This window comes from Mus caroli, chromosome 5, assembly GCF_900094665.2.
Source record: "Mus caroli chromosome 5, CAROLI_EIJ_v1.1, whole genome shotgun sequence".
Classification (NCBI taxonomy): domain Eukaryota; kingdom Metazoa; phylum Chordata; class Mammalia; order Rodentia; family Muridae; genus Mus; species Mus caroli.
Window position 1 is genome coordinate 23,766,965 of NC_034574.1, and position 15,656 is coordinate 23,782,620.

The window sequence follows — 15,656 nt, forward strand, 5'->3', positions numbered from 1 at the left end:
GCCTTTAATCCCAGCACTCGGGAGGCAGAGGCAGGTGGATTTCTGCGTTCGAGGCCAGCCTGGTCTACAGAGTGAGTTCCAGGACAGCCAGGGCTATACAGAGAAACCCTGTCTCAAAAAACCAAAAACAAAAACAACAACAAAAAAAGGTATTTAATTCAAAATTCTTCATTTATAGAAAAGGCCAGGTGTATAAACTACAGAATATCAGTTTAGTGGCCTCATTTTTAATACTTATCTGTGAATTCATAAATACTGAGTTCATGGACTGATAGCTTACTTACTTACTGATAGTTAATAATGATGCATTTCATACGTGATGCTGCCCAACCCACCATTATGCTGTCTTTTCTTTATGTGCATATGTGCAAACATTTTTACTTACCTGGACAAAGCCAATAACATGGACCCACTAAAAATAGGGGAGGGGCAAAACTGCAGATTCATTTGCAAGTACATGGTGGGACTCTTCAAACTTGGCTTTAATCTCTCCAGCCTATGCACATGCACATGCACATGAAACTCATTGGTTCACCAAGTTAGTCTTTAGTAGTGTCCTTTCTTTAGTTTATTGTCAGTTCCCTGTCTGAGGCGGACAGATGAATGGTCATGGCTCCCCAGGAATAGTGTCACACAACACCATGGTAAGGTTAGTACAGTGAGCTCCGGTGCTTCCCGCTCTGCTTTCCAATTAAAAGGAGAAAACCAAGTATGTCTATCTCTGAACTAGAGCTGAGGCACAAAGGATACAATTAATTTTAAAAGTCCCAAAGAAAACCCCAAAACACTGTGTGGGTTGAGTGTGGGGAGCTAAAACAAGACTAGAAAACACTGAAAGTCTTGATCTCCAATCATCAACAACCTAAGGAGCCTCGGAACTCATGCTAATAACCTATTGGCTTTAGATTACATCACTCAATGCACATGTCCAGTTTCGACAGGAAAAGACATTGTATGCAAGAAGGCAAGAAAATGTACTTTCGGAAGCCAGAAGGCAGCAACAGACAAAATCATGGCAGAGAGTCTGACGTTAACAAAGAGGAGATTAATGAGACAGTGGCTACTATGGTTAGGATATTGTCTCCAGTGGTTACGTTAAAAGCTTGGTCTTCTTTGTGGCAGTGAAGACATGATGGGAAGTCCTCAGGCATGGAGAGAGCATCCTCTTGGGGAAAGTAAGGGTAGAGTTAGGATTATGGTCAAAGCAAAAGGACCCAAAATTAGTTGGGCTGGAGAGAGAGATAACTCAGCGTTTAAAAGCACTGACTGTTCTTCCAAAGCTCCTGAGTTCAAATCCCAGCAACCACATGGTGGCTCATAACCATCCATTATGAGATCTGATGCCCTCTTCTGATGTGTCTGAAGACAGCTACAGTGTACTTAAATATAATAATAAATAAATCTTTAGACCGGAGCGAGCAGGGTCAACTGGAGTGAGCAGAGGTCCTGAATTCAAATTCTGAAGCAACCACATGATGGCTCACAACCATCAGTACTGCTACAGTGTACTCATATATACATAAAATAAATACATCTTTAAAAAAAAAAAACAAGACAGGATCAAAAGGAAATACAAGTTGAAAATACTGTAACAGAAATGAGAATTATCTTGGATGGCTCATCAGAAGAATGAGCATGTCCAACTAAAATCTGTGGGCCAAAGATTTATCAGCACTTTCCACTAAAAGAATAGTACATGAAGAAGTACCACATCACCAGGAACTAGGGAAATTCAAAACCATATTACAATCTCCTAACTGAAAGGACTTTTTAAAGGGGAAGCCAAGCATGGTAGCTCATATCAGAAAGATCATGAGCTCAAAGTAAGCTTAGGGTAATATTGAAAGCTTGTCTCAATGTCAAGACAAAAGCAGGAGACAAGTTTTAGGAGAAATATGGAGGCACTGAAGCTTCAGACCTTGCTTGTGAGAACTAAATGTGGTGTGACTGCTGTGAAAACCAGTCCTGCTGTAGTCACATATTCTGACCAGTGATTTCACTCACATAAAAGTGGTAAGAGATGTAAATCTGAGTGTTTATGGCAATACTCATGTCTGTCAACATCTGATCATAATCAATTGTGATATAAATGTATAGCAGCATTGTCAAGCTATGATAGCAAAGGACCTCAAAAATGCCACATAAAAGAAGCCAAACACCAAAGGTTATGTATTGTATAGGTACATCTAAGTCTATGGACACAGAATATAAATTGGCGGCTGCTCTAGGGACTAGGGTAGAGCAGACTTTAACACTGGTGTAGGATTTCTCTCCACTGTGCCCTACAGAAATGTCTTAAAACTTGAGGACACCATGACAGCACTGTGGACATATCAAATGCCACCAAGCTAGTCACTCTATGATGATCAGTGTTGTTCTACATGGATGTTACCTCAAAGAATTTCATTTAAAAATTGATGGAAAAGATTGGGCATGATGGTGCACACCTGAATTCCTTGCAATCCGGAAGGATACAGGAAGACTGATTTATTCTAGGCCAGACTAGGCTATATAACAAGTTACAGACCACCCAGGGATACCAAAAAACAAAACAATTTTTTTAAACAAATGAAAAGCTCGGGAAGCTGCCACCAGAAGACCTGAACTTTTAAGAAATGTTCAGAGGAGTCATGCAGAGAAAAAGAAAATAATTTAGGACAGAAACTCAGAACTAGTCTGTTTTTCCAGTTTCCAGACTGACCCATTTGTTCAATGAAAACGAGTGATTACTGGGTTACAAGTTAGGATAAGAATGAGTGACAACATGTTATAACTCACATATTTTAAGAGATGGGTAAAAGGATCAGGAATCCTTTACCAATACCTGGCCAGTACCTGCACTGGCCAGGATATAGTACTGTGTTATTGGACTCAAAAGAAAATTTTAAAAAATATTTTGAAAATCAAACCACTAGTCTTCAAAATTGGAGGATGCAGCATATCTCCTGGCCAACCTATTTTAGATAGCAAAACATCATGAGTTAAATACTTAGATAAGGTGAGGAGGAATTTTTAAATGGGATTTTTATTTTTTATAACTTTATAAAGTTGGAGAGAAATACCTCAAGACAGAATTAGTAGGCACTGTCCCAAGCAATTCACATACAGTATCATGTTTTAACATCATCACAACCCTAAGTTGTGGTAACAGAATCCCTATTTTCATTGAATTTCTTTTTGCTCAAAGTAACAGAAAACTAGACCCACAATAGATGAAAAGACCAAGAGCTGGGCTAGCTCCAGGGCTCAAACTACATCACCCATCTTGGACTGAGTCCAAATCCCAGTTCTGCCATTTCCTGTATAATCTTCTAAGGTTCACCTGGTAGCTCCACACCTTCAGGCTCTTACCCTATGATGCTAATGGAGCAGATGCAGCTGCAGTTTCGTGTCTTTTCTTGTTCCCGCATTCAGTAGGAAGAATTAAAGGAATTTTCCAATGCTTCCCCCAATAAAAACCCACTTGAGTTCCTGTGACTAGCCCAGCTAGGCCAGCCCCCCAGCCCCCACCTTATAATATCATGATGGTTCATCATAGTACCAGAGTTTCCAACTAGTTTAGATTGGCCACATATTTAGTCACAGAATAATGACCAGGACTAGTTGGGGGTAGTTAATAGATGTCCAATGACAGGATGCAACAAGGCCCCTTTGAAAATAAGAAGCCCATAGCTCAGGATAATAAAGCAACTTGTTAAAATTCAGACATCCAAAGAGTTAAATGTAGGTTTAAACTCAGGTCTAGCTAATGGCATCCAAAAACTTTATCCTCTTAGGCTTCAATAAAAACCAGTCTTAGGAGAGCACAAAGGTGGGCCTACTGCTCTCCTAAAAGCATCACTCACTGAAACAAAAGCCAAGATTATACTATTTCTTGAAAGCACCTGAATGTGAAAATTCATAACTAACTCATTGTGAATTTGACTTTTAAAGCTTTTAATCTGCTTCTACAAGCTTCAAGTTATAAGAGCCAATCCAGAAAGTTCATTGCCAAGAAAAAAATTTGTAACTTTTAAGTGGAGTTTAAAATTATATTGTTCCAGAGACTTATCATGTGTACCAGATTTATAATGGCTTTTGGGACTTTTTAGTGACAGAATACCAGTCTTCCAGCTCCGTAACTTCTGTAGACTTTATGGAGGATCTCGCCTTCTTGTGTTTTCTTTGCACTTCCAGGTGAATTATGTACAATTAAAGTACAAAAGGTCTTTCCAGGCAGGAGAAAAAGCAATACAATATTTCTGCTTGGCACCAAGAAGTGAAAGACTTATTTTAAAGGACCCCAGGGAATCAAGCCTGGTTCAATGGACAGCGCGGGGGTGCAGACTTAAGAGGGGTAGGAGGCAATGGCTCAGAGTGCAGAAGGCCAGTAGCCGCAGGGACACCTCTCTCCACCCTCACCTTCAGAGAAGCCTTGAGACCCTAGATCTTGGAAGGAGCCACTAGAAGGGGCGAACGTGACAATTCCTGCATCCCGCAACACACAACAGGCCACGATACCGGGAGCCAAGACAAAATCGTGACAACAGTAGGAGGGTGGATGGCGACGCCACACAGCTCGCAAAACAGTCGAGGGGCCGCTATCAAGTCTTTCGACTGAGGGGACGGCAGAAAGCGCACTACAAAGAGCCGCACGGGTCAGCGCATCCTCGGGACGCATCACGCAGCCTGGCCGGAGGGCAGCGGAAAGGACGCCATTCAAAAACCACACGTCCGAGGAAGAGATGGGAGAGCCCGTGCACGCCTAGGACGCGCGCCTCACGACGACGTAACCGCACCAGCGTCCGGACGCTGACGATACGCGAGGGGCGGAGCCATGATGTAAGCGCGGGCGCAGCCAGCCGCTCGCAGCAGGTGAGATGAAGGGGGGGAGGGGATGTCTGGCCAGACTGCGGGGTGGGGTGGGAGGCGGGGGGAGGAGGCGGAGTGGGGGACCGGCGAGCATGCGCACTGAGAGCCAGGCGGAGCCGCCGGCGTGCGCACCTAGAAGCGCAGAAGCCGCTGGTTGCCGTGGCAACGAGGAGCCGTTCAGAAAAGGTGCGGCTGAGAGACGGGGAAGGCTGGTGTGAGTTTGTCCCGCAGCGCTGTCTGAAGTATAAAAGCTCTGTGCAGAGGAGGGAGCGAGAGCCGAACGCGGGCTAGTGTTGGGGCGGGAGGTCCGGGTCGCTGTGGTCGGTCCGTGAATCCTGCCTGCGCTGCACAAGGCTGTGATATGGCGAGGGACCTCACGGACCAGATTTCCAAAGACTTCTCTTGTCTCTGGGGGCGTATTTTAAATTTATATGCCATCTCTCCAGTGCATTTCTATTGACGCGTTTATTAATTGCCTTCTGATCACTGAAAGCAATTGGTGATTAAATGTCTTGTCGCCTAGTCCTGTGTTTTCCTACCTAGCACAACCTCCTAACCGTGTGCAAGCTAATTACAAACAGGCAGTTTGCTGTTGTGGCTGTCAGTGCCAGGCAGAGGTTGTGTATTTCTCACCTGTTGCCAAACTAACGGGTCACCTCTTCTCTATGTTTTCTCATACAGTTGGACTACATCTGACACGTTTCGTTTTCCTTTCAATTGTCAATTTGCTAATACTATGGGACTATGGTAAGGCAATTTTTAACGCTCTTACCTTGATGTTAGTTACAATGGTACAATAAAAACCTGGTGAAATTGTAGACTAAGTAGCTACCTATGGTTACTGATGGTATGAATCTTGTTGAAAAAGTGAACTTTTTATGATGCATATTTGGCATTGCCAAATTACAGGCATTTTGAATTTGGAAAATAATAACAGCGACCCTTCAGTATTTTACATGCCTTCCTCCAGCCAAGACCACGGTAAGGAATACTGCATACAAACTTCTCTCATAGATCTCCATCCCAGCACTGAGAAGTAAGGGGAAGGTGAAAACTGCCCTCGGCTTCTGACGGGTCTGAACAGCAGCTGGTTCTTTGTCTTAAATCAGGTGGCTCACACATTAGTTCCTATGGGACTTACTTTCCTGTAATCTTTTCAAGTGTGTGTTGCAGTGCTGGGGGTAGAACCCAGGGCCCCATGTATGCATGAATGTGTAAGAGCTGCTCTGTGAGCACATTTCTGGAAGTTAGTTCCTTGATACTATTCCGTTACGTTGCTTTTTAAAAGGTGCTTTTTCTCTCCACTGTAGAATATTATGGACAGCATGGTCCCAAAACTAAAAAGGTTAATACCAAGTCTGCCCCCCCCCCATTTTTAAGGGAATTGGAGCAACAGTCACCATTTATGAGTGTGTTATGCAGATCAGTCCCTTGGAAGCCCTTAAGGAGGTTTTCTCTTAATATAATAATCCTGCAATGTCAGCATTTTTGTGTTTTTTATAAATACAAAACTGAGCCAGAGATGCTTAAGTAGCTTGCCCAAAAAAAGTAGAAAGCAGATTGGGACTAGGTATCTGTCCCCCGTATTCTGTCTGCCTGTGTGTTGGCCAGGTTGAAGGCAGTCGGCATGTGGCATACATCCATCTTCTTTATTGTTTCCCTTCTTGCCAAAACACAAACAGCATGCTGCTTTCCTGGGCATCTCTGCTCTTGCTCCTGCCATCTAACACACACATTTCTCTCTTTAAGACTTGGGCTAAATGTTGTCTTCAAGGGTTGTTCATTTACTTAGTGTCTCATTTTGGTCTAAGACTTTGTTCTAAGACTCTGGTTTTGCTTCTAGATTGTTCTTTATAGTCACAGTCTTTCTAGTACCATGGTAAGCTCTTTGAGGACAGGGATGGATTACATAAGGCAGCTCATGCTGCTCTGTGGCTTGCATTCCTTTTACCATCCCCATAGCCCTCGTAGATTTGGATGTTTACATACACTCTTACTTTCTGTTACAGCAGAAGAATGGAAGTTATCATAATGTAATGTTAGCAATTATTAAAGCCACACCACAGTGTTTCCTGATTCCTGAGACAGCATGCTAAGAAATAAGGTACTCCATCCTCCTGAGAACAGACCCAGGCTTTTATTTACAGGGTGTAGTCTAGCTGGACTTTCTGCAGGTATCAAAATAGTTTACAAACCTTGTGACCTTGGGGAACTGTGAGCAGAAGTGGGAGGTGCATGTGATATGGGTAACAGACAGTCTCAGGGTGCTACTTGCACACATCTCCTGGCTCAGGGACCTGGTTCTGCAAGAAATGTTTAAGTTTTCACCAGAGAGCTTATACTTAAGAGCAAGATTCCTTTTAAGGTTTGCCTGGAGTCTAATTTAGTTATAGCAAAACAGCAGGGTCTTACTTAAGCACCCACAGGTTTGAACTTATTGGTTTATAATTAAGGCTCCAGTAACTAATTGGAAAGATTGCCCTTTATTTCTACCATAGATGTTGGGCCTGGATTTGCTCTGCTTAGGTACTGCTCTGACATTCCTTCCCACTAACTTGGTGATCTGCCACCTGGGAGCAACAAGGCCTCCGTTTTCTTCTAAATGGTGTTACATGCTGGTCCACTAAATAAGACCTCCCACTCCCATGTTTTTAGGATCGTTCATCTAACAAAGGTAACTTAGCAGTCACTGCAGTTGCCTTACAGGACCACCTATTACATGATCTTCAACTTGGACATCTCTCGGTAGCAGATCCTTGTAAGATAAAAGCACGAAAGAAAGAGAGGAAGTCAAAATCTCTCAAAAGAGATGCAACAGCCATCATAGATACTGGGCTTAGAAAAACTACAGAGGGTCCTAACATGGAAGATACAGAGAAGGAATATGTTCTAGACCCCACACCACCACCATTAACTTTAGGTAAGCTAACCTGACCTTTTTTCCTTTGGCTTAATGCTAATTAACCCAGTGTAGCCTTGTCAGGCTGTTTAAAGAGCTGAAGCAATGCTATATTTGGGGTAAAGAGACAACCATGACATTTTCATTTTATTAGCAGCCAAGTGTGTTGTTAATAAGGCTTTAATGCCAACTCTTCATCTGCCGAGGTTTTTTTTTTCACTTTGGAGGTAAAGTATTGGTAGAACTGTCCATAAACAAGATGGCTATTGGCAATACTCTTTGACTAAGTTGCAGCAACAGGGGCGGGTGACTTGCTTTTGTGAGTCTGAATTCCTGAGTGTGTACATTGTGCCTGGTTTTGTCATGTGCCCTGTGGCACTCCACATACTGCCAGAGTTGGATTAAGTCCTGCTGTCCTTCCCTTGCATATTTTTCTTGGCTTTGGGAGTCTCCTTCTATAGCCCATGCTGGCCTTCAACTCTTTTTTTTTAATTTTTAATATTTTTTATTACATATTTTCCTCAATTACATTTCCAATGCTATCCCAAAAGTCCCCCGTACCCCCCCTACTTCCCTACCCACCCATTCCCATTCTTTTGGCCCTGGCATTCCCCTATATTGGGGCATATAAAGTTTGCAAGTCCAATGGGCCTCTCTTTCCAGTGATGGCCGACTAGGCCATCTTTCGATACATATGCAGCTAGAGACAAGAGCTCCGGGGTACTGGTTAGTACATCATGTTGTTCCAACTATAGGGTTGCAGATCCCTTTAGCTCCTTGGGTACTTTCTCTAGCTTCTCCATTGGGAGCCCTGTGATACATCTAATAGCTGACTGTGAGGATCCACTTCTGTGTTTGCTAGGCCCCAGCATAGTCTCACAAGAGACAGCTATATTTGGGTCCTTTCAGCAAAATCTTGCTAGTGTATGCAATGGTGTCAGCGTTTGGAAGCTGATTATGGGATGGATCCCTGGATATGGCAGTCTCTAGATGGTCCATCCTTTCATCACAGCTCCAAACTTTGTCTCTAACTCCTTCCATGGGTGTTTTGTTCCCAATTCTAAGAAGGGGCACAGTGTGAACATTTTGGTCTTCGTTCTTCTTGAGTTTCATGCGTTTAGCAAATTGTATCTTATATCTTGGGTATCCTAAGTTTCTGGGCTACTATCCACTTATCAGTGAGTACATATCATGTGAGTTCCTTTGTGATTGTGTTCCTCACTCAGGATGATGCCCTCCAGGTCCATCCATTTGCCTAGGAATTTCATAAATTCATTCTTTTTAATAGCTGAGTAGTACTCCATTGTGTAAATGTACCATAATTTCTGTATCCATTCCTCTGTTGAGGGGCATCTGGGTTCTTTCCAGCTTCTGGCTATTATAAATAAGGCTGCTATGAACATAGTGGAGCATGTGTCCTTCTTACCAGTTGGGACATCTTCTGGATATATGCCCAGGAGAGGTATTGCTGGATCCTCCGGTAGTACCTTCAACTCTTAACCCCCCTGCCTCAACCTCCTGAGTGCCTGGACTGTAGGCATTTGTCTGTATCTTTTTGTTTTGTAAATGTAGTTCCCATCTCACTTCTTCTAAATGAGCCTGGTTCCATTGAATTGAGACCAGCGTTGGTTGGTGTCCCTCCTCCTCTGAAGCTTGCTCCCTCCAGTTGAGGCAGCCGTGTCTCCAGCTGTGCATAGGCCAACAATGGTGCTCATACTCCTCAGCCCTCAAAAGTCTCCGAGAATTTGTGTAGTGATCCTTACTTGAACTGTCTCCGTGTTCCTTATTCTGAGGAACTTCTTGCCAAAATTCTCACAGCCTCAATACTTTTTGGTGAATGAAACGCTTTGCCATTTGCTTGAATAACATCCACAAATTTAGTGTCTTTCCCATCTTAACTGGATCCCTGTTAATACACTTTTTCTTTGGGGCCATAACTTTTTCTTTGAGGGAAAGTCTCACTGTGTGGTTTAAGCTGCCTTAAATTCCCTCTTCCTGCCGCTCCCACCATAGGCCAATATGAGTATTGCAGAAATATAATTGTAAAATTCTTGGGAATCTATTTTTCTATATTTAAAGTTTGGCACATAGAAAATTTCGTCTTATCTTGGCAACCTCTGCACACAGTTGCTTTCTGTGAAATCAAAAACTTTCCCCTTTCCCACTTGAAGGAAGCGCTTTACTTCCTGTCTTGGGTACATCTGGGTGACTAGCAACTCTGATGTGCTGCTCTGGAGTGACAACAAACCCTAAGACTATAATACTGCCACAGTCTATCTTATCACCAAGAAAACTGCAGAGGGACAAGGGGCACATCACATACACAGCCTGGATACACTAGGCAAGAATGGAGCACAGGGCAGTGTGAGATTTCATTGTGCTGCTTAGATTGGGGGAAAAAAAAAACCTTCTGAATTGTTTTTGGAATATGCCATTGACTGTTTTCAGTGAATCATTAGAACCTCAGACAGCACAACCACGGATAAGGGAGCACGAGTGCAGTTGATAATTAGCTCACATTAATTCCCTGGTACTCAGCATTATACCAGCATATTGAGCACAGAATTCTTCATCACATTCTTACAATCTATTGTAAGTCTGGAATCATTTTATCCTGGAAAGTTAGAAATAAAACATTCCTAGATGACTAGGCATGGAGAATAGGTTTGCTTAGGGATGTTGTGTTATAGTGTGTGCAGGTGTCAGAGACAGGACGCAGTGGGAGGAAACTCACTCATTGCCAGTTATCTCATTTGCACCCCTTTATTCCTTTAGCTGCTGGGGTGAGGAGAAGAACGTTTCCACATTTGATTACACGTTCAGAATGGCCAGCCAAGAGTGTGACAGGCATCTCGAGAGAAAGCCTTGTCACTGATGTTCACCAAAAAAGCCTTTTCTCAGCTCTGATGCTTGTGGGGTGGGCTGCTATTGCAGACACATGTCTGTTCAGTTCACAATATGGCCTTTGACAATAGGATTCACTTCACCTACAATAATACCCATCATTATTCTAAGAATAAACAAAGACTCATTGCTCAGTATGGTAGGCATTTAACCAAGACAGGAGAGGCCCTGAGTCCTATGGCTCTAGGCTCAACTCAGCTTTTTTGTTTTTCTCCTGATGGCTTTAGTGTTGGTATATTTTACCAGACGTAAATCTAGTGAAGTGAGTTAAGCTTCCTTATATTATATGTAAGTTTGGAAAATGCAAATGTTAATATAATCTTTGTATATGTTTTTCATATGTGGAGGCATGTCATATGCATTTGGAGGCTTTATTGTTAATCTGTGTACCAGATGCTGTCTGTGGAGATCTGTGTGGCTCTGAATTACCCTCTCCAAAGGGGAGAAGGAGTTGATGGCAAGGTTGGGGCTACCATGTGGGAAGTGACTGTCGTAGGCTTGAGCACTTTCCAGCAGTGAAAGCTTCAAGAGAGACTTTCTCTTCCTCAAAGTGTTACAGCTCTATATGACAGACAGACAGACACTCTCAGACTGTCTTTGTTTATTCCTTGTAGACAGGGCCTTATGTACATTTTGGGGTGGGTTGGGATCTAAAGGCAGGTGCTTTCTATTGGCTTGGTCTGAGATGTTAAGGATGCCTCATTTGCATGTGGGGGGGCTTCGGGTGCTCCCCCTACATGACTGGAACAGTTCTCTCAGTGGGTATCATGGTCACATGTCCCAGGACAGAAATGTGTTCAGAAGTAGATGCAACTCCTACCGTTCTCAGGTATGAGGGTACCGGGGCTTCTGAATCTACTCAACCTTACCAAGTTTTTGTCTGGTGACACAGTTCCACTTGCTCCACAGCTAGAGGTTGCTATCACTTATTGTCTGAGACAAGGTCCCTCAACTAGAATTCACCAGTTAGCCTGGACTCTGGCCAGCAAGCTCTAACCATCTTCTGTCTCTGCCTTGCCAGCACTAGTACACACCAGCCTTTTACTTAGATGATGCTGATAGAGCCCAGGCTCATGTGGATAGGACTTTACTGACTGAGCTATCTCTCCATTTTTGACATGCATTTTATAATTATTTCCTTTTTTTTTATTCTGTATTTTTTCCTTCATGATTTGTATTTAGGCCAGTTTCATTAGAAATGTCTCTTTTGAGAAAAATACATCTTGGATTCTCTCTACCATTGGTTTTGGTTTTATTTTGTCTCCGATTTCTTGGAATTTCTGCTGTTATCTTTGTTACTTCCTAAAGAGGAAAGAGTCTCTTCCCTTTGTTGTGTTTCCTTTTCCTAGCATCTTAAGTAAAACACTCTTTGCAAACGCTGTTTCCCGGCAGATGCCTGCAGATAGACACATCCCTGTGAACTGCTACTTATTCCCATATTGACACTAGTGCTCTCATGGCTACCCAGCTTTTAGTATTAGACATCCTCGTGTTGTCTTCTTGGCTTTGTCTGTGTCCCAAATTATTGTGTCCCGTGGGTTGAGCATCTGTTCTATGACTTTTCCAAGGAAGACATGGACAAGTCTATTTACCTAGAAGGCATATCCATTACCTGTGAGATTACCTTTATCTTTCAGAATACATGCATACTTCTACCATGCATGTATGGTACCAAGCAAGAGTGCTTTCTGATAGCTCTCTGTCATAGCTTCCCATTCCTGTAGCATTTATTGTATATCATTGAAGATCTTGTTCCAGGTTGATTTTTTTTTTTTATGTACCTTTACCACTGTTTAGCAGATGGTGGTTTACATTTATAGTCCGACCAGTCCTACACCCAGGAATGCTGCAAGTACTTTTTCAAAGTGAGTCTCCCCATGGGATGTAAGCTCACATGATGGGGCACTCATAAACTCAACTAAGGAATGTATCTTTGGGAAGCACATGATTGGTATGCTCTTTGTAAGGGTCATTGATGAGGACAGCAAGGCAGTGCTGCAGTTTGACAGTTAAAATAGGTGAGAAACATGAAGGAAAGTGACCAAAAAAACAGGCAAAAAAAAAAAAACCCAAAACATTGGTTTTCTTCAACTAAATGTCAGTCCTGCTTGCTTGAGAAGTCAGTTAGCATTCAGAATGACGACAGTCTTGTATAATAAAAACATAAGTCATCATTGAGTCATTCACCACTTCCCTCATCCCTTCCTGGAAAAACCATCTTGCTGTGTGTTGTAAAAGGCTAAGCTATAATGCCTCTGTATAATATCTACATGCAGACTGTCTCTTTAAAATGTGACTACATATGCTAACATACATGAGGTTACATTGTGTCTTGTCTTCCCTGTAGCCCAGAAACTAGGCCTCTTGCCACCTCCCCCGTTGCCACTGTCATCAGATGAGTGGGAGAGAGTGAAGCAGAGATCCCTTCTACAAGGGGACTCCATTCAGCCATGCCCAATATGTAAAGAAGAATTTGAGCTCCATCCCCAGGTACATAACAGACAGAGCTTTAAACCTGCCCCAGCCGGGCACTGCTTCCCTAGTAATAACCAGTGAGTCACCCAGGTCAACCTTCTTTGTGACTCTCAAGTGAGAGATACAGAGACAGAGGGAATGTGTGTGTGTATCTGAGCACCATCACTTGACAGTGTCCACTTACTGGTGTGTCACTTAAAGTTCATGTATGCCATTTGCATGAAAGAATGCTTTGAATATTTCAAAAACTGTGAGAATCCTGGTGTAAAGTAAAATCTTTGTTCACACATCTGTTTGATGCAAAGGGTGGTTTTCCCAGTTTGTAGAAAGCTTATGACCTGCTGCACAGACCCATTGCCTGACTAAACTCTCAACTCCAGAGAGCCAAGGTCATTTATGCTCTCAAAATTTGTGGGAAACTGATGGTTCTCCCCAAGGCTTTTGTATAGTGTGTAGCCTTAGCTTTTGCATGGTAAGCACTGAGACAGCAGCTGAGAAGACCCAGCATACATCCAGGCTTGGGTCCCCCAAACTTGATGGGTTATCCTGACTGCTCAGACTTGAAGATGCTTCATTATCTGCAAGGAAACTCACAGTCATTACACTTTTGCTCTTTAGTAATGTGAATTACAAAGATGCTAGAAGTACACTTTGATTCTTACTCTCCAAGAGGACCTAATCTTATGCAGGAGGTGGATATTGGAAAGATTTTAGTCAGCCCTTGAACCACAAAACTGTCAGATGTAAGGCAGTTTATAATTTAGTGCTAGAGTACAAGAAGATCATTAAAGCTGCAGGGCATCTTCTAGCCTCAGGCTCCCTATTCACTGTGTGTGTGTATTTAAACTAGTTGTATGAAGAATGAACATGCAACTATCTCAGGGTTTGTGTGTGCATTTCAGTAAATGCCATTTGGTTTGGTTAAAGATACTAATATTGCTGTGTTAATATTGCACTTAGTATTCCCATATTAGATTTCTTAGTTAAAAACAATTTTCCTGGGTTAAAGAGATGGCTCAATGGTTAAGAGAACATACTGGCTGTTCTACCAGGAAACCCAGATTTGATTCACAGCACACACATAGTGGCTTACAATTCTAGTTCCAACAGATCTTCTGACCTCCATGGGTATCAGACATACAAGAGGTACACAGACATACATACAGGCAGAATACCCAATCACATGAATGAATAATTTCAAGATACTTTCAAGTAGTCACTTATCTCTGCAGTAAACGACACCATCTAAAGTGAGAACAGAACTCATGTGATTCACAACAGGCCAACTCAGAAATTTTGGCAGAGTGTAAATGTCCTCACTTGTGTAACAATCACCATAAACTGTTTGCCTATAATGAATAATATGGATATTACAAAATATAATATTCTAGTATTAGTTATATAAAAATTATATTATTCAGAGCAAATTGATATCTGTTGATAAAATACTTTGAAAAATTATATTAAAAAGTGAAGAACTTGAGTCCACAGATGATTTTAATAGATCAGTTTATTAGATTTAAGCTTATAGTTGGCAGGGTCCAGGAAAGGTTTCACAGGGCTGCCCTTCTAGAGTACTAGGGTTTAGTTCCTAGCACCCACATGGTGTTTACAACCACCTGAACTCCAGTTACAGGGGATCTGATGCCCTCTTCTGGCCTTTATGGGCAGCATATGGATGTGGTACAGAGACATACATGCAAACAAAACACCCATATACATAAAATAAATATTTTTTAAAGGAAAGGTTTTAGGTTTATAAGCTCTATTCTAAAATTCCTTCCCTTAATCCCACTTAAGAGACCAGAGTGAGCAAAGCCATAGGGGCTGGGCACTGAAAACAGGGGAGACACGCCTCTGCCCACTCACCTTCTCCACTGACATACCTTCCAGTGGCCAGTGCTCTAAAACCCTTCCTCATTGGATCTAAGCTAGTTTTGATTTTTAGTTTTTGTTTTTGTTTTTCCAGACCAAAACATCACTGTTGGGTGTGAAGTTTGAGTCAGAAGGGTGAAGTTTTCTTATGAACACACTTGCTTTTAATTTCAAAAGGAAAATGTAGTTTGTGTCCATAATGTCTTGCTATTTAAATGTAAGATTCTCATAATTATGTTACAGTAAGCTACAATTTTAAGTTTAGGAGTGTAATTTAGCTAAGCAAGGCCCTATAAAAGATGTTTGCCTATCATATCTCTGCTTATTCTCTTACCAAGCCCACAGCACACAGACAGGTTTCTCCCTGCCCCACCCTATCTACCTAGCAATGCCTACCTTGGCAATCCTTTCACTAGCTTAATATCAAGCATGATGTGGTTTTGTGGTATTGGGGTCATTGGCTTTCTTTAGATGATATGTTTATACTATATTAAACTTCACACCGTGTAAGTGTGGAAGTGGTCAGCTGTCTGAGTGCTACCTTGAAGTATTGAGACAGCTCTTCTAGGGGATGCCTTCCTAACTAGGACTCCTATTCTCTTCTGGTGGACAGGTGCTGCTTTCCTGCTCACACGTATTCCATAGGGTGAGT

At 42.3% G+C, this 15,656-nt stretch overlaps 1 protein-coding gene across 4 annotated transcripts in view; it reads left to right on the plus strand.

The window, feature by feature from the left end:
• The first annotated feature begins 4,950 nt into the window (after window positions 1–4,950).
• The window catches only part of Rnf32 (ring finger protein 32), a 30,235-nt gene continuing 19,529 nt past the window's right edge, over window positions 4,951–15,656 (plus strand). Inside the window, exons 1-6 of one of the 4 annotated variants that reach the window (XM_021162611.2) lie at window positions 4,951–5,037; window positions 5,533–5,598; window positions 6,861–6,955; window positions 7,507–7,771; window positions 13,002–13,144; window positions 15,618–15,650. In XM_021162611.2, coding sequence (XP_021018270.1) covers window positions 6,941–6,955; window positions 7,507–7,771; window positions 13,002–13,144; window positions 15,618–15,650 — 456 coding nt within the window. In that variant the 5' untranslated portion in view covers window positions 4,951–5,037; window positions 5,533–5,598; window positions 6,861–6,940. Of the gene's footprint in view, window positions 5,066–5,532; window positions 5,599–6,860; window positions 6,956–7,506; window positions 7,772–13,001; window positions 13,145–15,617; window positions 15,651–15,656 lie in introns of those variants that run through there. The other 3 variants (XM_021162609.1, XM_029477886.1, XM_029477887.1) reach the window with 3 other exon arrangements.